The sequence below is a fragment of the Microtus ochrogaster genome, chromosome 15 (assembly GCF_000317375.1).
Source record: "Microtus ochrogaster isolate Prairie Vole_2 chromosome 15, MicOch1.0, whole genome shotgun sequence".
In the NCBI taxonomy this organism is placed as follows: Eukaryota; Metazoa; Chordata; class Mammalia; order Rodentia; family Cricetidae; genus Microtus; species Microtus ochrogaster.
Window position 1 is genome coordinate 13994322 of NC_022017.1, and position 23972 is coordinate 14018293.

A 23972-nucleotide genomic window follows, 5' to 3' on the forward strand; every position below is an offset into this window, starting at 1 on the left:
CACACGAACTATGTGCATGCAGTACCTCTGCAGACCAGAAGAGGGTGTCAGATTCCCCCTGGTATATCAAACATTCTGTGAGCTTCCATGTGGGTACTGGGAACTGAATCTGAGTTTCCTACAAGAGCAGCCAGTGCTCTTAACTACTGAGTCATTTCTCCAGCCCTTCATCATTGCTCTTAAGTCAGCGATGGTGTTCCTGTCCCACAGTTTCTCTCTGTTCTCTCTGCTTCTTGGTGAGATCCTGATCTAAAGTAGTGTTTCTCAATGTGTGAGTCATGACCCCTTTGGGGGTCAAACAACTATTTTACAGGGATCGCCTAAGGCTTTCAAAAAACACAGCTATTTAAATTATCATTTATAACAGTAACAAAATTACAGTTATGAAGTAACAATGAAATAATTTTATGGTTGTGGGTCAGTACATGAGGAACTGTATTAAAGGGTCGCAGCATTAGGAAGGTTGAAAAGCACTGGTGTGAAGGGTTTGTGTCACTGAGAGAGTCCTATGGACTGTCTCAGTTTTCTGAGACAGGGTCTCCCTATATAGTCCTGGCTAGTCTGAAACTCACTATATAGACCTGGCTACCTCCCAAATGCAGGGATTGTAGACATGTGGCACCGTGCCCAAGTTTTAGATTGTGGCAAAGAAAGCTGTGGGAAGAGCCAAGGCCAGGTGCCCATTCCTCGAATCAGGAGATTATCGCCCGGCAGGGCTGTGGTAGCTCCCACCAAGACCAGTTTAAGACATTTGGGGCTGACTGTTGTATGGATAGCCCAGATGAGAAGGTCTCATTCAACCTTAATGGAGAATGAGCGAGCTCCCACCTGCTCCACCTTCCTGCTGTCTGTGAGGTCTTCGTGGTAGGGCTGCGGGAGAATGTGTGGAGTGAATTGAGACAGACAAGAGGATCTGGTGTCCCCATGTTTTTGGCACTGCCATGTGGAGTCTGGAGTTGTGTCATACAGGTTAAGGGTGTCTTTGTTGGGAGGGCACCTGCAGATCAGTCTTTCTCCTTCCTTACCCTTTCTCTGCAGGTTCCAATAGATCCCAGACAGAATGGCTGTGTCGACCTCCCCTTGCCAAGGAGCTTGCTATAGTTCTTAGTGCCCAGGACACTCAAGGCCGTCCTGGTTCTGAGTGAGAGTAGAGAGCAGAGCTCCATTCTTACAGGGTCCTCAGTGGCATAGGCGGTAGAGCCCTGTGTGGCCCCGGAGCGTAGCAAGGACCTGTGTGTTTTCAGACTAAAGGCTGAGCCCTGGAAGCTGAATGTCTGTTATGGCTCCACAGAGCAAGGGGGAGGAGTGCGGAATGGCCTGTGTCCCCCAACCCAGGCACATGATGGAGGGGGGTGATGTCTCTTAGATGTCACAGTTTCTTTTTCTTCTGTCACCTTCTTTGCACTCCCAGGGAGGAGAGAGACCGAGCATCAGGCTATAGGAAGAGAGGTCCGAAACCCAAGCGGCTTCTGCTGCAGGTAACCACTGTCTCTCACCACCACCCCGCCCCCCGCCTCCCCACCTGCATGTGCACTGGCCCTCACGTCGTTTACTCAGCATACCCAGCACAGCCAGAGAACTGTGCAGCAAGACACTCAGTGGGTTTGTTTCAGCAGAAGGAGTTGGGCAAAGGCTGCACATAGATTTGGAGCCAGGAAGGTCAGCCTGGGATGGGGACTCTAGTGGGCCTGAGGTCGTCATGTAGCCAATCTTTGAGAACTTGAAAAGTTGTGGATGAGCCTTTTTGACTCTCCAAATCTCTGAACACCAAATAACCGAGGATCTATGTGCTGAGGAAGCATGGCAGGCTAGGACTGCAATAATCCAAGGACTGGACACTCTTAGCATTCTGAACATGACCTTGGAATAGCAGACTTACAGAACCATGTTCTCTTTGGATGGGGAGAAGACTAAAGCCTGTGTTGTCCTCATTCTCAAGGTGCCTTAAGTCTTGGCATAGCCACCAACAGAGTATGAAGCCACAGACACTGTTCCGTGATTCTGTGCAGGCCTGAGTTTTCTCACCTATAAGAGGGTGGGTGAAAGGATGTGTTCTTGATTGCATAAGGTGCATCTGGGCATTTAGTTTGTACGTGTTTAACCACTCCTGGTGCCTGATTACCTCAGGCTCTCTTTAGTGGACAGGATGGCTTGCCTTTAGGTTTGTCATAAACTGGCGCTAGGGCAGAAAGTGACCTTTGCTAGACATGCACCCAGCACCCATGTTGCCTCTCTATGTCAGATGGTAGTTGTATCAGTCATCCACTGCTGTGAGACAGACTACCCCAGCACAGCACCTGGAAAACGAAACTGTTATTGTGTTATAGGGTCTCTGTGGGTGGTCTCTGTGGGTCTGTCCGGAAGGTGGTGCTGCCTCAGCTGGTTGTGGATCCCTTCAGGATGTTTGAGGGCTGGAACAGAAGTTTGACTGCCCAGTCACTCCTTGTGTGCCAGTGACGTGGTGCTGGAGGTTGACAGTCCTATTATGTGGTGTCCAGTCAAGTGGGTGATCAAAGAGCAAGGAAGAAGCCACAGTGTGTTTGTGGCCTTGCCTGAAGTCACACTGCAGAAGTCCAGAAGGTGGTGCTGTTGGACTCAGGCTAGTGTTCTGTTTTTCACTCTGATGAAGTGCTTACAGCTCAGTGAGGCTTGGGCTTGCCTGGGGTCACTCGGCAGGGTAGAATCCAGCTCTGACTGGAGCTCAGGATGAGGTAACAAAGAACCAAAAGGAACTACCCTTGAAATGGCTTGTGAACCCTGAAGTCTCCTGAGGGCTGGCTTCAGGGAAAGCCTTGAAGTCCCCTGCGCAGCCTTCTCATCCTGCCAGTGACCCATACCATGTGTGCCTGGCAATCAGCAGGCAGGGCAGAGTGGTGTGGGACTGGCGTGTGTCATCACTTCCTCCACCTTGAGGGTTTGTGATCTCATGGCCCTGTGTGATGGCCACTTGTCCTGGGATGGCCTCTGATGGCATATGGCAAAAGATGCTGTCCCTGAGTAATATGGGATCTTCTTTGGTCTCGATCTAAGAATTTTTTTTTTCTTCTGGAGCTGTGCAAATTTTACTCCAAGTGGGAATGGCAGACTCCCCATTCTAGAGTTCCAACCTGTTCTGCTTCACCGAGGTTGAGTTGGCAGCACAGACCCAGCCCCTAGAGAGGGCCCAGGGCAGCTGTTTGCAAAGAATAGGTGGGACTCTGTTCCTGCAGGCTGGACTGCCTGCAGACTGCAGAGGCAGCTTCTCCCTTTGCCTCTGTCATCCCTGAAGATCCTGTTTCAGCTTTCAAGGCTCCTTGGGAGACAAAGACATCTCTCTAAACGGCAAAAAGATCTTGGTGTGTTTACTTCAGAAATCCAGGGTTGTTTTTTTTTTTTGTTGTTGTTGTTTCATTTTTTCAACTTTGCATAGCACTGATAATCAAATCTAGGACCTTGCACGTGGTAGGCAAGTGCTGTGCCACTGAGCTGTGGTCCTTCCCCTATGAGTTAGTTTGCAGCCCTGCAGCCCTGATCCTCAGCCCTGGGGAGGCAAGGCCCATCCTGTGGCCAAAAGGGATGACTGAGCTCAGCGGGTGTGGGGACAGGTGTAGGCCCTGGTCCGTGGACAGGGGAGGTGCAGGTGGAACAGATGGGTACACTGGGGGAGTTACCGTGTAAGCAGTGGAGCCGCAGTGGGAGGGGCAGGCTGACCCGCCGCGCCCTGGCTTGCCCCTGCAGCGGCTGTACAGCATGGACCTGCGGAGCTCCCACAAAGCCAAGGGCAAGGAGGAGCTCTGCTTCTCTTTGATGCGCCCACTCGGCAGCGGGAGCCCCGAGGGGGTGGTCAAGGCGGGGGCAGCTGAGCTGGTGGACAAGGGCCCCTTGGTGCCCACCCTGCCCTTCCCACTCTGCAAGCCGCGCAAGGCCCACAAGTATCTGCGGCTCTCACGCAAGAAGTTCCCGCCACGCAGCGGGCCCCACCTGGAGAGTCACAGCCATCCACGGGAGCTCTCCCTGCAGGAGTCACCAGCCCCAGATGTCCTGCAGGCCGCCGGCGACTGGGAGCCTGTGGAGCAGCCCCCTGAGGAGGAGGGTAAGGCAGTCATCCTGAGACCTCAGCCTGAAAGGCCCTGACCCTTGTCCAGAGGGCCTGGAAGCCATGTGCAGCTGTGGAGCAATGAGGACTGATTTGGGCCCGACCCCTGCCCACCCTCTCCAGCTGGGCAGGTGCATGTGTGCCCTCCTAAGCATCCAGGTTCAAGCATATCAGGGGATGGGCTGTGTGCTGATACTACTAACTGACCACTTAGTGACAACCTATGCCTCATCTGTGTCTTTGTCCCATGGCTGCAGCAGAAGCAGACCTGGCCAATGGGCCCCCTCCCTGGACACCCACGCTCCCCTCAAGTGAAGTGACCGTGACTGACATCACCGCCAACTCCGTCACCGTCACCTTCCGTGAGGCTCAGGCTGCCGAGGGCTTCTTCCGAGACCGCAGTGGGAAGCTGTGAACAGCTGCTTCCTGTCTTCTTAAACTGTGTTCCTTGGGGCTTGGGTGAGGAGTTCCAGAGACAGGAGGGGCTGGGAGCAGGGCAAATTTAAAAAAAAAGAAGAAGAAGAAGAAGAAGCAGAAGCATAGGGAAGATCCCACCACTTTGCCCTTACCCCCTGAGGGTTGTTTACAGAGGGGCCTCCAGGACAGGGAGGGAAGGCCAGTGTTGTCTGGGTCTCATCTCCAGGGCAGATGGGGATGGGCTCCCCTGCCCAGACAGAGGCAAATCCTAGGAGTCGGAGGAGCCCAGGAGGTCCCGACCTTGCCTTGAGCAGCTGCCCTAGCTCTCTGGTGTTCCCTCCCTGTTCTTTGACTTGGGTCTTTACTGTGGACTTTCCACTCCAGCTTTGTGGTGGGACATGGAGGCTGTCTTTGGCCACCAGGGACAGGATCAGAAAAGAGGCTGCCAACCAAACCTCCTCTGAATGTGCTGTCCCCCCAGTACTGGCCTGTGTAGGGATGCCCATGAACACATCCAGCCACTCCAGCGTGCACACACTGCGTGAGTGTGTGTGTGTGTGTGTTCACACCTGCCCCATGTCTATAGACCTCCATGTGAGCCTTGCACACCTTTAGAAACTGACAGGTGAACATGGCGTGATTTCTAGCACAAATGAACTTGCCCCGGCACCTTCACTCCACCTTGCACATCTGGCACGTGACTGACAGGATCAGACAGCTTGGGCGAGCCTGAGCCTGTTGGCATCCCTCTCAGCTACAGATAGGACCAGGCTTTGTGCAAGGTGCAGATGCTTCCATCCAGGATCGCAGACACTTGGCCCTTCCCTCCTTCACAGGAGTTCATGTTCTTTCTGACTCAGGTGACTTTACAGCCCTTTTAGTACCACCCCTTCTCTGCCCTCTCCTGCAGCTCAGTTGACCTGGGCATGCATGGATGCCGGTGGGTGTGGGCAGTCAAGAAGGGAGTGTCCCCCTACTTTCTCAGGGCAGCCCTTGTCTTCTGTGTTCCCTCCCCACCCAACCTGAATGACACAGCTAACGATGACCCCTCATACATTGTGGGGATTGGACTGTGCTCTGGTGAGACAGCTGCACACAAGCCTGTGGTCCTGGTGAGGGGGCAGTTTGCTAGTTTGCACAGGTGCCCTATAGGCTGATAACCTTCCTACCTGAGGAGGGGCAACTCCCTTGCCAAGGTCACATTGTTCTCTTACACCCTGCCACCTTAGGAACCCGCGTGGCTGAGTCCCAGCAGCCCCTAAGTCTTTTTAGGAGACAAGCAGAGTTTGCATGAGCAAGGGAGGGGTGGCTCTCTCCTCGACTCTTCATTCCCAAACCAAAGAGCCTGTACCCTGTATCTGTGTGGATTCTTTTCTCAAGCTTCTCAAGTCCCTGGTCTCCCCCTCCTCCTCAATTCTCAGTTGTCCAGGGTTAACTCAGTGCTTCCATTGGGGGCAGTCTCCCGTGGTGACCTGTTTCACCTCTATCCTGGGTCCTGAATCTAGATAATGTTGGGGTGGGTCAGGAAATGGAGTCAGGAAGAGCCCCAAATCCTGGCAGAGAAGGTGGGGATGGATGACTAAAGTTTTTTTTTGCTGGCCCACAATTCTGGGGACAGCATCTGGTAGATGTCATGTTCTCCATCCCTGGGGCACGAGACTAAATGCCTGTACAACTTGGATCATGAGGCTGGGGGGAAGTGGCAGAAAAGGCGGCTTCCGGGCAGCTGTCTCCTGTCAGTAGCAGCAGGCAGTGTTCTTTTCTCTCATGTGACCCTTTATGAAACCCACCAGCTCCGGGAGATTGTGGCCTGGGCTGGGGATCCTTCAGGGCAGCCATATGACTCTGGACTGCTGTGGTCTGGCTCCCTAGGGAGAATGGCTCCAGGCTTTGAGTGGCTATACAGGTTCCTCTCAGCCTGAAGCTGGACAGTGTCCAAGTGGACAGCACCCCCCCTACACACACTAACCCCCTCCAAGGCCAGTACTTAAGCGAGGAGTCATGGCCACCTGCTTATCTTTCCCTTGACTCCACCCATTTGAATGTAGAGGTTGGGTAGTGCTTTTCCCTCACTGTGGGTTGGGGTGAAGATGTGCCTCAGCTTCTGGTGTGGACACTCAAAGTGCCACATTTGAGCCCGTTTGGGCTTTGTGGTTATCATCTGGTAAGATGGTTATTTCATTGCCAAGTTCCTCCCACCTCCGGCCCACTGGGGGAGGAGCTCAGTGTCTGCTAGGTGGTATAGTTTTTTTTTGTTGTTTTTTTTTCTTAAAGTGGCGGACCACACCCGCCCGCCAGGTCTCAGCACAAGACCACTTTGCACAGAATGAGCTCCGAGCTTTGTTCAGACTACATGAATGTATTGGGAGGGATTGGGACTGGGCATGTGTGCTGGGGAGAGTCAGCAGGTACAAAGTGAGGTTTTATTTTTGTACTGATGGGTAAAAGAGACTGTATAGCATCTATTTATTTAGATGGTTTGTCTGGTAGACGAGGCAAAGATTATTAGAAATACATTAAAATGATTTAAAAAATTCCTGTGTATCTGATTTTTTCTTTTCCTTTTTTTTTTTTTTTTTGGTTTTTTGAGACAGGGTTTCTCAGTAGCTTTGGAGCCTGTCCTGAAACTAGCTCTTGTAGACCAGGCTGGCCTAGAACTCCCAGAGATCTGCCTGCCTCTGCCTCCCGAGTGCTGGGATTAAAGGCGTGCGCCACCACCGCCCGGCTAAATTTATTTATTTCTATTTATATGCATTTGTGTATGTGTCAGCACATCTGTGTTCAGCAGATGTGGGAAGATTATGGGGGGACCTCTGGAACTAGAATTACTGAGGTTGAGATTATCTTTAACTTTTTTATTATTATTTCTTTTGATGGTGTCATAGCTGTGTGGCACCATGCTTCCCACCCCCACACTACAGCCTTGGTTGGTCTCCAGGTCTCCTAACTATAGTTTATGATCTGGGACAAGTCATTCAATCTTCTGAACCCTCTAGACAACCAGTGAAATCAGCTGGGGACTGAATTGAGGCTCGTGTGTCAGAGGGCAAGGCCTCTGCAGTGTCATCAGAGGCTGGGAGAATATCTTGTTTGAGAACTCTGGGTGTCAGCAGCTTGGGGCTCTGCAGTCACAGGTGGGAGAACCCAAGTCTATCATGAGTTGACAAGTGCTCACACAGACTGCTCACCTGACAACCCTAGGCAGGTAGGCGGTGCTCAGAGCTTGGATGGGTGGGTCTGAGTACATCTGTGCTTAGGTTCCTCACTGGTTTGCAGGGTGGAGCTGGATGGGAGCTTGGGAAATCAGACGAATGTAGTTGTCTGGGCAGAAGATAGCAGTGACCACAATAAGGGAGAACTGACACAGGATACTTATGCTGGGGATGTAGGAAGGCGGGAGGATTGTCACACCAGCCTTGATTGAATGTGGGGTGGGGATGTGTGTGAATACACACCAAGATCAGGTCTGAGTTTCCAATTTGGACATTGGGTAATTGTTTGAACCCCATCTGCAAGGAGACAGGGAAAAGAAGTAGGTTTGGGGGTGTCCTGCGTTATCCCCAAAGCTGAGCCTGAGATCAGGATGTTCTAGAGTGTCTTAGGGGTAACTGGGGAGCAAAGTGAGAAGTTTGAATGGGTAGGAGAAAGACACCACTAAGGTGGACAGCTGGTATCAGTTGTGGAATGAGACTGAGCTGCACACTGCATTGTGCAGTTCTAAGGAATGGATGGGAGGGCAGCCCTCACTGAACGGCCCTGCGTGTCTAGTGTCCACCTCCTCAACCACCCACCTGTTGTATTGCACCTGGGCTAGAAACTGATAACTGCTGTCACTGACACCTGCAATGGGACCTTCATCCACAGCTGGGATCAGAGGTGATATCAAGAGGGCCTCTGGAGATGTGGTGTCTGCTCCTGCTCTGTCTACCTGAACCCCACAGTAAGCCCAAAGAGGTGGCCTATGAAAATCCAGGCAAAGAGGCTAGACCTTCTTGGTAGGGTGGCCATTGGTCCTGGCCCCAAGGTTGCAGTGAGCAGTATTCATCATCTGTCTCCGTGCTCCCACTGCCAGTGCCTTCATCTGATGGACCAGGGCCCAATTGCCTTACCTTCATCAACCAGACCTTGCCTTCCTATGCTGTCTTGGTCTCCATGGGATGAGAACAGTCAGACTTCCCAGAGACAACTCCAGGTTCCAGCCAGCTCCTCTCTCCTGGATGTGAAGCAGTAACCTCAGGGCCAGAGGCACCCTCCGAGTAAGTGCTGTGTTAGTTTGTTTCTCCTGTCGATCCACTGGCAGCTTCTGAGGAGCACCCTGCACTGCTCCCCTGGAACTGGCTTCTGATTCTGTCCCACAGGATGAGCAGATTCTGCAAGTCCAAGGCCGGACTTACCTAGCTTCCAGTCTGCCCTTTCCTGGACATGGCAGCGTTCATTGGGCGAGTGTACTGGACCGACTTACAGAGGTGCCTCCTGCACAGACACCCCTCTCTGGGCTGTGTAACTCATTGTCCCCACTGGCCCACTACCCTGAATGGTGTTGCAAGGGGCAGGGCAGTGGATCTGATGACCGTGCCCACATGGCTGCATCCTCCCCACTAGGAAACTGCAGCTACTGAAAGCTGCAACAAGGGGAAAAGGCTGTGGGGAAAATCCGAAGTTTTGCCACCCATAGGTGGCAGCAAGGACTTGGTGATGGACAGTCTGACAAAGTGATAAACAGATGCAAATGACTAGAGCAGTGGTTCTCAACCTTCCTAGTGTTGTGACCCTTTAGTACAGTTCTTCATGTTGTGGTGACCCCCCAATCATAGTTATTTTCATTGCTACTTCATAACTGTAATTGTGCTACTATTATGAATCATAATGTAAATATCTGGTATGTAGGATATCTAATATGTGACCCAAAGGGGTCGCAACCCACAGGTTGAGAAGGGCTGCTCTAAAGAGCCAGGAGTCCCAGGGGAGTCCCAGGGGGACCAACCAGCTATTACACTGGTAAGTGGCCTCATTTGGGATCTACCCTCAGTTCCTGCCTCTGATGGATGGATGGAACAAGTCATCATCCCTAGTATCTTTGAGCCAGCTTTGGGAGGGGGTGTCTATGCTGAGCCCTCACATAGCCTCCACTGTCGGTCTTGCCTGCTCTGGGGGCTGTGCCCTTGGGCAGATGCTGGGGTGAGGACTGAAGCTGGCCATCACCCATTGTCAACAGATGGAGGGGCAATGGATCTCCCATCCTCCTATTTCCTGGGAGTCCTCTGTGGTCCTTGTCCTTGCTGGTCTCAAGCTCTACTTTATATATACTTCAGTCTCAGTGTTGGGGAGATTGGAGCAGGAGGATTGTGGATTTGAGCCTTGCTTGTATATAGGCTGTATCTATATAGTGAGTCCCTGTTTTAAAGATAAATAAATCAGGCCAGGCAGTGTTGGCGCACACCTTTAATCCCAGCACTCAACAGGCAGAGGCAGGTGGGTCTCTGTAAGTTTCAGGCCAGCCTGGTCTACAAGAGCTAGTTCCAGGATAGACTCCAAAGCTACAGAGAAACCCTGTCTTGAACCCACCCCCAAAAAATAACAATAAGATAAATAAATAGAAATCCAGGTATGAGTCAGACACGGTTCTACATGCCCTTTAAAAGTCCTTTCCAGCCAGGTGGTGGTGGTGCATGCCTTTAATCCCAGCACTTGAGAGAGTCAGATGCAGGCGGATCTCTATGAGTTCAAGGCCAGCCTGGTCTACAGCGCGAGTTCCAGGACAGGCTCCAAAGCTATAGAAAAACCCTGTCTCAAAAAAACAGAGAGAAGCTGGGCGGTGGTGGCGCACGCCTTTAATCCCAGCACTCGGGAGGCAGAGGCAGGCGGATCTTTGTGAGTTCGAGACCAGCCTGGTCTACAAGAGCTAGTTCCAGGACAGGCTCCAAAACCACAGAGAAACCCTGTCTCGAAAAACCAAAAAAAAAAAAAAACCGAGAGAGAGAGAGAGTCCTTTCCAGCACTCTAGAAATAGAGACAAGCAGGTGTCTATGAGTTTGAAGCTAACCTGGTCTATATAGGGAATACCAGCTACCAGCAAGCCAGGGTTACACAGCTGAGAAGGACCCTGTTTCAAAACCAAACAAAAAGCTGGGTGTGGTGGCCCGTACCTGCGCTGTTTGCTTACTTGGAGGCGTGAGGATCAAGGAGCTCAAGGTTATCCTTGGCTACACAGCAGTTTTGAGGCCAGCCTGGGTTATGTGAGACTCTGTCACAAAAAAAGAAAGGAGAGAGAGAAGAAAGAAAAGAAAAGGAATTGAAAAGAGAAGGAATTGAAAAGGAGGGGAGGAGGATGAAGCTCACAGGGTCAGGGCTGACACTGTTCACATTAAATCCACTTACAGCTTCCCACCAGAAATCTCACCAGAGATCTCAGCTCTTTACTCAGTGACCCCCAGTCTGAGAGCCCCTTGCAGAGGGAGAGGGGGGTCCAAGAGCTCAAGGCAGACCTCCCAAGCAGACCTCCTCATGGCCTGAGAGGACCAGCGCGGAGGGAGATGGGCCTGAATGTTTGCTGTGGTGAGGGTGTTTGTGCACGAGGTGGCCAGAGCCAGTCTCATGTATTACTAAAAGGGGGTACATGCATACACTCTTACCAGCTTTTTTAAAAAATCTTATTTATTTATATTTTATGTATGAACACCTGCATGCCAGAAGAGGGCATCAAATCCTATTATAGATGGTTGTGAGCCACCATGTGGATGCTGGGAATTGAACTCAGGACCTCTGGAAGAACAGCCATCTCTTAACCGCTGAGCCATCTCTCCAGCACCTCACCAGCTTACTGATTTTTTTTAACATGTATTAATGTTTTGTCTGCAGGTATGTTTGTGTGAGGGTGTCAGATCCTGGTGTTAAGGAAAGTTGTAGGCAGCCATGTGGATGCTGGGATTTGGACCAAGGCCCTCTGGAAGAGCAATGAGTGCTCTTAACCACTAAGCCATCTCTCTAGCCCCTCTTATCAGCTCTCACAGGTACAGAGGGGAGGGGAAGATGGAAGCTGTCTTCACACACAAGCTTCTGGAGCTTTGTTATCATTGTGGAGGTACTGGTACCAGGTGTCCTGGCCAGCCTGTGACATCCACAGGTGCTTACTGGACTGACCATGTTCCTATGTCCTTTTGACACTCCAGCCACTGCATCTTTGGGAGGGAGTCTACTTCCAAGTGTGGTCTGAGCCAACAGCTGTGGGGCCGGGGCATTGTTAGCTTGCGGGGCCTGTATCTCTGGGAGACATTCTCCAGGTCACTGGGTGTGAGGAAGCTTCTTCTGGGATCAGTCAGAGGACTGGTGAAGAGGGTGGCACCCAGTGCTGGTTGGTTGTTGCCAACTTGATATAAGCTACAGCCAACTGGAAGGAAGAGACCTCAACTGAGGAAATGCCTGGTCAAATTGGCCTGTGGGCAAACCTCTGAGGCATTTTCTTGGTTAATGATTGATGTGAGAGGGCACAGCCTACTATGTGGTGCCACCACTAGGCAGGTTGTTCTGGGTTCTGAAGGCGTAAGTCACAAAACAATTCCACACCAGTTTGGATTTATGATTAATAAAAGGGTTATTTATTTAAAGGGAAAAACTTACAGATCACCATCCTAGACAACAGCCCTCTACATGGGAAAGGAGTCTAGTAGCTGGAAGCAAGGGAGAGAGAGCTGAGCCAACAGCTGTGGGGCCGGGGCTGTTTTTTATTTTTTATTTTATTTTATTTTATTTATTTTTTTTTTTTTTTGTTTCTCGAGACAGGGTTTCTCTGTGGCTTTGGAGCCTGTCCTGGAACTAGCTCTGTAGACCAGGCTGGTCTCGAACTCACAGAGATCCGCCAGCCTCTGCCTCCCGAGTGCTGGGATTAAAGGCGTGCGCCACCATCGCCCGGCCCGGGGCTGTTTTTTAAAATATTTATTTGTTATGTATACAATATTCTGTCTGTGTGTATGTCTGCAGGCCAGAAGAGGGCACCAGACCTCATTACAGATGGTTGTGAGCCACCATGTGGTTGCCGGGAATTGAACTCAGGACCTTTGGAAGAGCAGGCAATGCTCTTAACCACTGAGCTATCTCTCCAGCCCTACCGTTGCTTTTTAAAGGGAAAGAGACCATGCCCAAGAGGGCTGGTATTTTAAAGGCTATTGGCTAAAGGAGCGGAAGGAGCTCCCGCAGCACCTCCCCCTTTTGTTTAAGTAAGAGAGTTCCAAACCTGATACAAAACAATATACCCTAGGAACAGATATCAAGTACAAGATTAGAATTACAATCAGCATAAACAATATTAAGCAAGGAACATATGCTAAATGTTTTAATAAACATTCTATCCTAAGGAGTCTTGTATTGGAAATGGCTTGGCTAGATCATAAGAGGACAGTAACTACGATTATCTAATCTTCAACCCTATCAAAGGCCTGAGAAGGGAGATAATATTACTTGAGCAAGCAGGAAGTACAATCAAGTAGCTTCCAAAGCAAGCAATAAATGACAGAAACAATTAGCTACCTGAGCAGTCACCCAAAGTCTCATTTTGCAACATTGAAGCAACCAACTTTGGCTAAGACCTAGAATAACTGACAGACCATTTTCAAAGGCAAGAAATTTTTCAAAACTGTCTTACCCTGTCTTGACAAGATTTGACAGTCCTGTTTATCATTTCTGGATACCATGTACCTTGTCAATGGTTGAGGCATGGGCAGTTCTTTGCCCAAAGGCCAGTTTTTGCCAAGAAGAAAACAGGCTCCAAGTGGAGTATCTTTGGTGCTCAACATTCTCTCGGGAATAGATCCGTGCTGTCAGAAGCAATCATGTCTCAGTCAACAAAACCCTAAGTTATTTAAATGCCATGTTCCACAGATCCTTGAAGTGGTTGAAGATTATCTGTCTATACAGAATATAATCTCTATGTAGCTAAAGAATCTGATTAGTCTAACTGTAAGTATGACAAACATAGATGACTATTGATCTTTAATTCTTTTTTTTTTGTTTTTCGAGACAGGGTTTCTCTGTAGCTTTGGAGCCTGTCCTGGAACTAGCTCTGTAGACCTGACTGGTCTCGAGCTCACATTGATCCGCCTGCCTCTGCCTCCCGAGTGCTGGGATTAAAGGCGTGCGCCACCACCACCCGGCTGATCTTTAATTCTTAATACCTGTCTAACTTAAAGACTAAGACAATGCTGGGCGGTGGTGGAGCACGCCTTTAATCCCAGCACTTGGGAGGCAGAGGCAGGCAGATCTCTGTGAGTTTGAGGCCAGCCTGAGCTACAGAGTGAGTTCCAGGACAGGCTCCAGAGCTACAGAGAAACCCTGTTTCAAGGGAAAAAAAAAAAAGGAAAGCAGACTAAGCAAGCAAGCTATGGAAGCAAACCAGTAAGTAGCACCTCTCCATGGCCTCTGCTTCAATTCCCACCTCCAGGTTCCTGCCTTGACTTCCTTTCTTGATGGACTGTGATGGTGTGGAAGTCTTTTTTTTCCAAAGCAACCAGTTGAATGAGAAAGGCCTTCTGGTTCTCACTCCGGGCCTTGTTGACCTAGGCTAATCCCACTGAGTCCCCTGTACTTTCTGCAGTGCTGGACGTGGAAACTAAGGCTTCAGGCATGTGAGGCAAACTCTCCATCATTGATGATGGTCTTGGTTCTGCCTGGTGTTTTGAGGATTGAGGTATTTTGACGATTTGAGTGTCTCAAGGGCTGGGGATGCAGTTCAGTTGGGAGAGTGCTTGCCTAGCATGCATGGAGCCCTGAGTTTAAGCCCCAGCACCCATCAAACAGAGCACCATGAAGGCAGAGACAGGATTTGGAGTTCAAGATTATCTTCAGTGCGTAGTGAGTTTGAAGTTAGTCTAAGCTGCATGAAATCTTGATTAGAGGGAAAGAAAGACTCTCTTAAAAGTGCCCTTCCATGAGGAGGTCCCTGCAGGTTCATACAGGGAGGCCAACTTTCTGACGAGAGGAGAATGAAAACTCAGTATAGATTGATTTCAAGTTGAATCAGACTTCGGGGAGTCTAATGACATTGTCAGCATGTGTGTGTGCATGCATGTGTGCGTGTGGTGTCTATGTGTATGTATGTGTATATACATATGTTTCTCAAGACAGGGTGTCTCTGTATAACTGCCGTGGCTGTCTCTGCCTCCCAACAGCTGGGATTAAAGGTGTGTGTCACCATCACCCAGGTCACTGTCGACATATTTAAAACACAGTCCAGTTTGGGCAAAGTTTCCAGGCAACGGTCAGTCCAGTCAGTCCAATTCCAGGTGCACAATAAAGTGAAGGTGTGACCACATAGAGACTCTTTTACAAAGTACGTGTGACCGTGAGGGTGGGCTCTGTAGCTCCAAGGCCCAGAATAACCTAACAGAGAGGTCAGCAGGCTGGAAAGTAGTGTGACAGTGTGGTATCTCCCTTAAGGGTGAGTAACGGTCTAGGGAGGGAAGAGTCTGGAATAGTCGTTCTGGGATCCTTAGGTGAGGCCTGCCTCCATAGCAGAGGTGAGTGATATCGGCCTCCACAGACAGTAAAGAGCTACACTCCCAGCCTTCTGAGTGATACACAGGTCTTTTATCTCCATTGAGAAGAGCGCCTGTGTATTTACCATTCTTGGTTTCCCTCCTGCTGCTCTGTGAGTGCAAGGATCTCTGTGCCCCCCAACACCTGAGGCCAGTCAGTGGTGGTGCACGCCTTTAATCCCAGCACTCAGGAGGCAGAGGCAGGTGACTCTCTGAGTTCGAGGCCAGCCTGGTTCACAGAAGAGTTCCAGGACAGCCAGGGCTACGCAGAGAAACCCTGTCTCAAAAAACAAAAACAAAGTGTCCATCTGAAATCTGGGATTCAGGAGCAGGTTGCCCATGCTCTACCAGCACTCCAGTTCTTCCTCATCAGCTGCGGTACCCAGAAGTGAGGACTCCCAGCGCTTCTGGGTCTCTTCAGAGGCCAAAGAGCCCCACTTGGCATCCGAGGAGCCCCTAGCCTTGGTAGGAAGTGAGAGAGACACATTGACGTTAGAATCAGCAGCGGAAGCATTTCGCAGGTACGAGTTTCATTCTGAGTTGAATGGTGCAACTCAGAATGAAATGAGTAGGTGGCCCGGTGCAGTCTGCTTGCCACACAGTGTTGGTTTAAAAACATCCACCGCCCATGCTGTCAGAGATCTGATAGGGTCAGGGCCGACCCCATGGTGCTGCTTGGCTGTGATGAGGGCTGCTGACTGATTTGGCCACAGTCACCTTTTCCTGATTGATTCTGGGGAGGGGGAGGGGTGGTATCTCAGGTCTCCCCATGTGTTGTTTGGTTTTCAGGTACTCTTTATATATTATGCGAAACGGCCCCCTTGTGTTATGCGTGCATGTCTTTTCTTCCAGGCTTGCTGCCTCCCTGCTTTATCCCCCTGGCTCTGAGAATGATCTCTAGTAGCCATAGTTGTGGTTTAATGAGTAAGTTTATTTAGTAAACCTCAAGCCAAAGTAAAAGAATAAACAGCAATAACAAAGCATCATTAAATGGGGCTTAAAACATCCAGCAAAAACCAACTGGGAAAGCCTCATTAAGGCAGCCAGCTGTGTTTCCACCCTAGCATCCTGGGCAGAGCACAGTGCTCCTCCGGTAAGGCTTCCAAATCAAAGAACAAACAGAGACAATGTCATTCAGTAAGGTGCTCATGACACCCAGCAGAAAGCCCTGGGGAAGTAGAGGCAGTCAGCTGGAGTTCCCTGTTGCTTCCATGGCTGAACCCCAGCTTCTTTTCTATCCTGGGACATGGCTGACCTTCTAGCTGCTCTTTTTTGTTTGTTTGTTTTTGTTTTTTGAGACAGGGTCTCCCTGTGTAGCCTTGGCTGTCCTGGAACTTGCTCTGTGGTCCAGGCTGGCAGCAAACTCAGCGATCCACCTGCCTCTGCCTCCCGAGTGCTGGGATTAAAGCCGTGTGCCTCCACCACGGCTCTTTTAGCTCTATTTAGAATGCTGTTTTTACTCTTGGGCTGTTCTGTGGGTCCTCTCCTCCCTCTCACAGTTATGTGGCCAGCCCATCCCTAGACAAGGGGCCTTGGGGAACACATGGTGTAAACGTGCTTGCGTCTGAAGTAGGTGGAGGGGAGCAACCCCACCTTCAGAACCAGACTCTCACTGAGTTTAAACAACATACTACAATTTACCAATACAATGTTCATTACACCCACACAAATGGCTTAGACCTCATCTAACCAAATAGGTCTAACGTCTGTCTGTCTGTCTGTCTGTCTGTCTGTCTGTCTGTCTGTCTCTGAAATCTAAATGCTCTCCCAGTAGATGTTTCTTTCCACTGGCAGGCTGAGCCACGCAGACACTCTTAGCTCTGGGGGAAACAAAGGTCTTGAGAAAGGGGAGAGGGCTACATGATTAAACCAAGCATTGTTCACCTTGAGCTACCAACATTACCACTCCAGCCAAATCTGGGATTTCAGATAGTTTTTCCTTCATGTATTTGGCTTCTATTTAATTTTTAATGTGTGTGTGTGTGTGTGTGTGTGTGTGTGCGCGCGCGCGCACGCACACATGACTATAGGTTCCCATGGAGGCCAGAGGAGTCAGGTCCCCTGGAGCAGGAGGCAGAAATGGTTGTGAGCTACCAGGTATGGGTACTAGGAAATGGCCTTGTATTCTTTACAGAAGCAGCACACTTGGTCTGAGCCATCCCTCTACCTCTACTGGCTACTAATCTTCCTTCCTTCCTTCCTTCCTTTATTGGTTTTTTGAGAAAAGGTTTCTCCATGGCATGCTCCTGGCTGTCCTGGAACTTGCTCTGTAGACCAGGCTGACCTTGAATTCCCAGAGATCCACTTGTCTCTGCCTCCCAAGTACTGGGATGTGATGATATTTTGTTTGTGTTTTAACAAATAAAGCTTGCCTGAAGATCAGAGTGCAAAGCTAAACCATAGAGGCCGGGCAGTGGTGGCGCACACCTTTAATCCCAGCACTTGGAAGGCAGAGACAGGTGGATCTCTGTGAGTTCGAGGCCAGCCTGGTCTACAGAGCGAGTTCCAGGACAGGCTCTAAAACCATAGAGAAACCCTATCTCGAAAAACAAAACAAAAAATATATATAAAATATATTTTATTGTTTAATTGTTCCTTTACATCATGACATTAAGTGTCTTTTTTGGGGGGGGCGGTTTCGAAACAGGGTTTCTCTGTAGCTTTGGTGCCCGTCCTGGAACTAGCTCTTGTAGACCAGGCTGGCTTCGAACTCCCAGAGATCCACCTGCCTCTGCCTCCCGAATGCTGGGATTAAAGGCGTGCGCCACCACCGACCGGCCATTAAGTGTCTTTTAAACCTGTCGAATGCCTTAACTCCCACCTTGTTCGTATTGCTACTCCGGATTTGATGAGATGTCAGCAGACAAAAGCATTGCACATTGAACGCCTGACAACCTGAATTCAGTCCCTGGGGTCCAGGGGCTGAGAGCAGAAGGGGGAACCAACCCCACAAAAGTGTCCCTGGGGATGGGGACTGGAGAGATGACTCAGCAATTAAGAGCATTTGCTGATACCACTTTTGGGCGTATACTCTAAGGATGCTCAATCATACCACAAGGACACTTCCTCAGCTACGTTCGTAGCAGTATCATTCCTAGTAACCAGAACCCGGAAACAACCTAGATGCCTCTCAACCGAAGAATGGACGAGGAAAATGTGGTACATTTACACAACAAAGTACTACTCAGTGGTAAAAAAACAATGACATCTTGAAATTTGCAAGCAAATGGACAGAACTAGAACAAGCCATCCTGAGTGAGGTAACCCACACCCAGAAAGACAAATATAGTATAAACTCACTCATAAATAGATACAAAGCAAAGGTTAGCAAGCCTACAGCCCACAACAGCAGAGAACCCAGACCGCAGCAAAGAGGACCCTAAGAGAGACAAACATGGACCCACTTCGGAAGGAGCAAAGGACAGGATCTCCTGAGGACCCAGGTTCGATTCCTAGTACCCACAGAGTGGTTCTCACCCATCTGCAAATTCAACCCAGGGGATCTAAATCCTTCCTCTGGCCTCTGTGTGCATGGGGCACATGGTGCACAGCCACACACGCAGGCAAAACACCCAGACACATAAGATAAAATAACAAGGAAAAAAAGATTTGGGGTACCTTACAAATGAGCTAAATGCATTCTGAAATGAACTGGCTGTAAGTCTTTGAGGATCAAGATGGAATGTTCTAGTGACATGTTTAGCTGTTAAATTGGCAAGAACACCTTTCAAAGATGATTATCACTGTCAGCCTGACTGGATTTGGAATCACATAGAGAACACCTTCGGATTTGCCTTTAACAGTGTTTCCAAAGAGGTCCGTGTCATTTTCCTTGTGAGGTTTGTGCGCGCCCGCGTGTGTGTGTGTGTGTGTGTGTGTTTGTGTGTGTGTGTAGGGGGTACACATGTCCATGTAGAGGCCAGAGGTTAATGTCAGTTGACTTCCTTTATTGTATTTCTCTTTAGTTATTTATTTAGTTAGTTTGTTTTTGAGACAGGCTGGCCTGGACTCCCTATGTAGACAAGGCTGACCTGGTACTCCAGAGATTTGCCTGCCTCTGTAGGTAGGAAGCTGCGACTGCAGACATGGACCATGATGCCTGGCGACTAATTAATGAGAAAGAGTCTTTCACCAAACCCAGGCAGGGTCCAGGGCTCACCGTTTTAGCTAACTTGACTGGCCAACGAGCTCTGGGGAATATTCCTATCCCTAAATTCCCCAATCCCAACAGCACTGGGGTTCTTGTCAGGTAACGTCACACCTAGGATCCAAACTCAGGTCCCCTTGGGGCACAGCAAGCACCTTACCTGCTGACCATCTCCCAGATCCCCAGAAAGGTTTGAGAGGACTCACCCTGATGTGGGTGACACCTTCCCAGGGGTTGGGGCCCTGGACAGAGTAAGAGGGAAACAGAAAGCCAGGGAAATGCCAGCATTCACTTCTGTTTCCTGGCTACAGACACATCTTCCTAAATTACCTAGGCTGGCCTTGAACTTGACTGAGATCCTTCTGCCTTAACCTCTGCAGTACTGCTGGGGGATAGTCAAGTCTGCCTTAACCTGTTTATTTAGGCACATAATAGAGATTTGGGAGGGACAGAGCTCACTGAAAATACAAAACAATCTAAATATTCCACACTCTATAGGGAATTTGCCCACAGACTTTTTGTTCTATGTATATATACATATATGTATATATGTCTAGTTTATGTATATATAGATATATGGGAGCAGGGTGCCCACAGAGTCCAGGAAAAGGCATCAGATACCTTGGAGCTGGAGTAAGAGCTGGGTTAGAGGCTGGAGGTGGGTGCTGGGATCTTGAACACTGATCTTCATGAGCAGCAAGTCTGCGTCCCTGTGGGCCATATCTCCACTCCCTGCTCTTGTCAATCCCACTCTGATTGGTGAGCAACCTTGTGGTCCACCTTCTTAGAGAGGAACTCAGTGTTTGGCTGGGGGGCTTCACCCCAGCTTCTGGCATAAGCCCCTCCCCTGGGAGTTGCCTCAGACCAAACTCCACCTCTGAGAAAGCCCGCCAAACGGTGACCCCTCCCCAGGGAAGGTCAGGACCACTCCCTCAGGATATTTAAACTACCCCCTCAGAGAATGAACAGGTGGTTTCCGGGTTTTGCCTGGTCTCCCTTTCTCTCTCTTTCCCTCTCCATGTTTTTCCCAGGGCCACCTGGGAGTATTGCATTAAACATGGGCATATTTTATTTGGTCTGATTTGGTTTGATTGGAATTATTTGTGTTGGCCAGATGGAGAGGTTCGGCTTAAGACAAAATACCTAACACTCAGGAATTTGGATTTTAAAACTATTTGTTCTAGCCAGGTAGTAGTGGTGGCACACACTTTTAATCCCAGCACCCAGGGGGCTTAAACTGTCTCTCTCTCTCTCTCTCTCTCTCTTTAAATTTATTAAGTATACAGTGTTCTGCCTGCATGTAGGTGTTCATGCCAGAAGAGGGCGCCAGATCTCATTACAGATGGTTGTGAGCCACCATGTGGTTGCTGGGAATTGAACTCAGAACCTTTGAAAGGGCAGCCAGTGCTCTTAACCTCTGAGCCATCTCTCCAGCCCCTTAAACTGTGTCTCAAAACAAACAAACAAACAAAAACTCAACTGTTTCTTCTCTTGATTTTTTTTTGTTTTGTTTTGTTTTTGTTTTTCAAGACAGGGTTTCTCTGTGGTTTTGGAGCCTGTCCTGGAACTAGCTCTTGTAGACCAGGCTGGTCTCGAACTCACAGAGATCTGCCTGCCTCTGCCTCCCAAGTGCTGGGATTAAAGGTGTGCGCCACCACCTCCAGGCTTTAAAAAAATTTTTAAGACAGGATTTTACTGTGTATCCCAGGCTGACCTCAAACTTGTGTCAATCCTCTAGCCTCAGCCTCTCAAGTGTCGATTACAGATATGACCCATCATGGCTGTTGTCCAAAATGTTGTTCTTAATTTCTGGCTGGCTTTCTTGTCTGCGGGTTAGAGGGTAAAGACGTTACTCGAGGAAGAAGACACAGACACGCGGCGGTCCCACGTGGGTGCACTTTTAATGGGGAAGGGGTAACAACAAATAGGTAAAGGTGTGCAGACACGACAGGAAAGGCGGGCAGAGAGAGAGAGAGAGCTCGTGGAGGCTCTCACTTTTTAACGGGGAATGCAAAGGCTTCTGGGAATATGTCCATATCCAGGAGAACGCTGGGAACTGTAGTTCCGCAAAGGAACAACAATGGCCAACTTAACTTTTCTTTCTTTTTCCTATTTATTTATTTATTTGTCTTTTTTGAGACAGGGTTTCCCCGTGTAGAAGTTCCTGGCTGTTCTGGAGCTTGCTATGTAGACCAGGCTGCCCTCCAACTTTCAGAGATCCTCCTGCCTTTGCCTCCCAGTTACTGGGATTAAGGGTGTGAGCCACCATGCCCAGTCCAATTTAAAATTTTCAATTACAAAATTAAGCACCTACCAATGAAAACTGAAGATAAAACGATAATATAAGAGAGGAAGGAAAGTTCTGGGATGGTGGGCAATCCCCAGAATGGTGGAGCATGCCTTAATCCTAGTACTCAGAAGGCAGAGGCAGGTGGATCTCCATGAGTTTCAGACAGGCCTGGTTTAGTAGTGAGTTCCAGAGTAGCAAACTACACAGTGAGACCCTGTCTCAAAAAACCAACCAAAACAAAACCAAAAACCAAAAACAGGAAGAGAACAAAGTCTTCTGGATCTGGTGTTGGGATGGAAGCCAAAAGACACGCTAGAGACTGTCTTGAATCTCTTCTTGCCATTCAGGACAATGGGGGTCCAAGTTGTAGATTTCCAAGGTCATTCATCAAGTCTTGCAGACCCCAGGACTGTTGAGAGAGAAATTAGGTTGTGCGACTGGGCTTGAAAAAGGGAGCAGAGACGCCACAGGGATGTTCAAGGAAAGAACAGGGACAAAGAGGTGAGAAGAGCGCCTGAGGGAGGCAGAGAAGCCAAGGACTGGGAGGCCCTGGTGGGAGAGAACAAAAGACGTCTAGAGAGGAGGATGTGGGGGGCGGGGTGTGGACAGTAGGGCCTCCAAAACCCAGCTAATGGAAAGAAACCTACAGTAAGCACCCCTACTGCGGAAGGGGGTGGAGCCTGAAGCCGGAGGCGGTGTCTACAGTAGGAGGGGCCTAAAGTAAGAGGGCGGAGTCTGTAGCAAGGCGGATCTCTGATCTCACCTCCTTGATCCTCCAGAGCCGTCTCTGTATGCTCCTGCTGTTTTTCTCCAGATCCTTCCATGGCCTGAACGGCCCGTGGGGGTTTACAAGGTTTATCCAGCAGTCAGTAAATTCTGAGATGGAAAAGAGGGTAGCCAGCGAGGCCCTAGGCTTCCAGAGACTTTCCTCCATCCTCCTCCCACCTTCCCCTCCCAGGGTATTACTCTCCCCATAGAACCCGCCCTTCTGAGTGGAGGCAAATCTTTGGCCTCAGCAGAGCCAGCACCCTTCTTTCCTGCCCAGGGTCTCCCCCATCCTCCTGGGTATGACTAGTCCTCTTGGAGCTGGGAAACCTTTGCCCACTGGTGGCTGTGGTCCCTTCTTACGTGGGAGGTCCATGGCGTCCACCTGGATCCCTGATCGCCACAGAGAACACAACCCCTCCTGGTACTTCCTCCGCCAGTGGAAGTAGAGACGGGAGGCATAGATGCGCAGGACTAGGCCCGGGTGATCCCTTTTGAATGCAGCCAGTTCCTGGGCACAGTTCGGGCAGGGGCTCCATGTGAGGTAGCAGGTGATCCGCTCTTGACTCAGCTTCAAGGAACGCATCTCATCAATGAAGAGGATTTCTGCGTGTTTACCTTTCTGAGGGGAGTCCAGGCAGAGAGAAGGAAGAGTTGGAAGGCAGAAAGAATCCAGACATCATGTGGCTGGGGGCAAGCTTGGAGACCAGGGGCTCTTTCTTGTGACTATCCTAATGTCTTGCCTAGTGCGAGGAGAGCACGCACCCACTAACTCCACATTCCCAAAGCACCACAGCCTTTTCTAAACTTGACAGGGATCTCAGAGGTGCACAGAGAGAAGGGGTCAGCGAACAGTTGGTACTTTCAAGTTATGGTCCCCAGTGCTGTGACCTCACTTCAGGATACTGACTAGAGAGGTTTTCTTTTCTTCTTTTGATTTTTTTTTTTTTAAAGACAGGGTCTCTCTGTAAAGCCCTGACTATCCTGAAACTCACACTATATAGACAGAGCGGGGCTGGCCTTCAACTCACAGAGATCCACCCACCTCTGCCTCCCGAGCACTGGAATTAATGATGTGGGCCACTATGCAGGGCAAGAGCTTTTCAAAGATGTTTGAATAAGGACTCAGGCTGGGAGACAGCAGTGAAGAGGTCTCTGTGTGTTTCTTCAATGCAGTAAAAAGGCTAAGCTGGGAGGGTGCTCAAACACCGAGTGAGGGCACCTTGAAGGGCAGAAGCGTGAGCTATGCAAGGTTACAGCCTCGCAAGATCCAGGGCCAGCAAGAAAGACTGAGCCCCAGTGTGTGCAAAACAAAAAGAGAGGGAAGTGAAAGCTAGGACCCTCAAAGTGTGCATGATGTACTGGAGAGGGGAAGTCCCTGGCTGCCTCTCCATCTGGCTCTGAGAACCCATGTGGCACCTTGTTTTGCAGGCAGCCTTTGAGTGGCCCTTGGTCACTGCACTGCTCCAGCTGGTAGCATAGATAGGTCTTCCTTCGGTAGTAGCGGTGCTGGACTGGTTGGACCCGGTGCCTGTTGTTAAATTGTAAGTAGAATGTGTCTTCTGTCAGCAGACTCTCTGGGCTTTTAGACAAGAAACAAACAAGGCAAGGTGTGAAAATATGAGCTCTGGGCTCAGCCACCTCAAGCCAACCCTGGCCAAGGAAGGTGCAGGTGCATTGGGGAGTTCCCCCTCTCACCCTGTCCACTGCCCCACACTGCCCGTAGATGCCAGTTAGAAACGACGGTCACGC

The 23972-nt window shown here is 49.8% G+C and overlaps 2 protein-coding genes across 4 annotated transcripts in view; one reads left to right on the forward strand and one right to left on the reverse strand.

Moving 5' to 3' along the window:
* The window catches only part of Cbx7 (chromobox 7), a 16975-nt gene extending 11129 nt beyond the window's left edge, over positions 1–5846 (forward strand). Inside the window, exons 4-6 of one of the 3 annotated variants that reach the window (XM_005354187.3) lie at positions 1412–1478; positions 3718–4072; positions 4333–5846. In XM_005354187.3, the coding sequence (XP_005354244.1) occupies positions 1412–1478; positions 3718–4072; positions 4333–4490 (580 nt within the window). In that variant the 3' untranslated portion in view covers positions 4491–5846. The remainder of the gene's footprint in view (positions 1–1411; positions 1479–3717; positions 4073–4332) is intronic. The other 2 variants (XM_013348798.2, XM_005354186.3) reach the window with 2 other exon arrangements.
* A 15586-nt stretch (positions 5847–21432) lies between these two features.
* Apobec3b (apolipoprotein B mRNA editing enzyme catalytic subunit 3B) overlaps positions 21433–23972 on the reverse strand; it is a 15575-nt gene continuing 13035 nt past the window's right edge. The window contains exons 5-8 of the mRNA XM_005354188.3: positions 23640–23802; positions 22584–22842; positions 22219–22331; positions 21433–21864 (exon numbers count right to left, since the gene is read on the reverse strand). Of these exons, the coding sequence (XP_005354245.1) occupies positions 21799–21864; positions 22219–22331; positions 22584–22842; positions 23640–23802 (601 nt within the window). The 3' untranslated portion in view covers positions 21433–21798. The remainder of the gene's footprint in view (positions 21865–22218; positions 22332–22583; positions 22843–23639; positions 23803–23972) is intronic.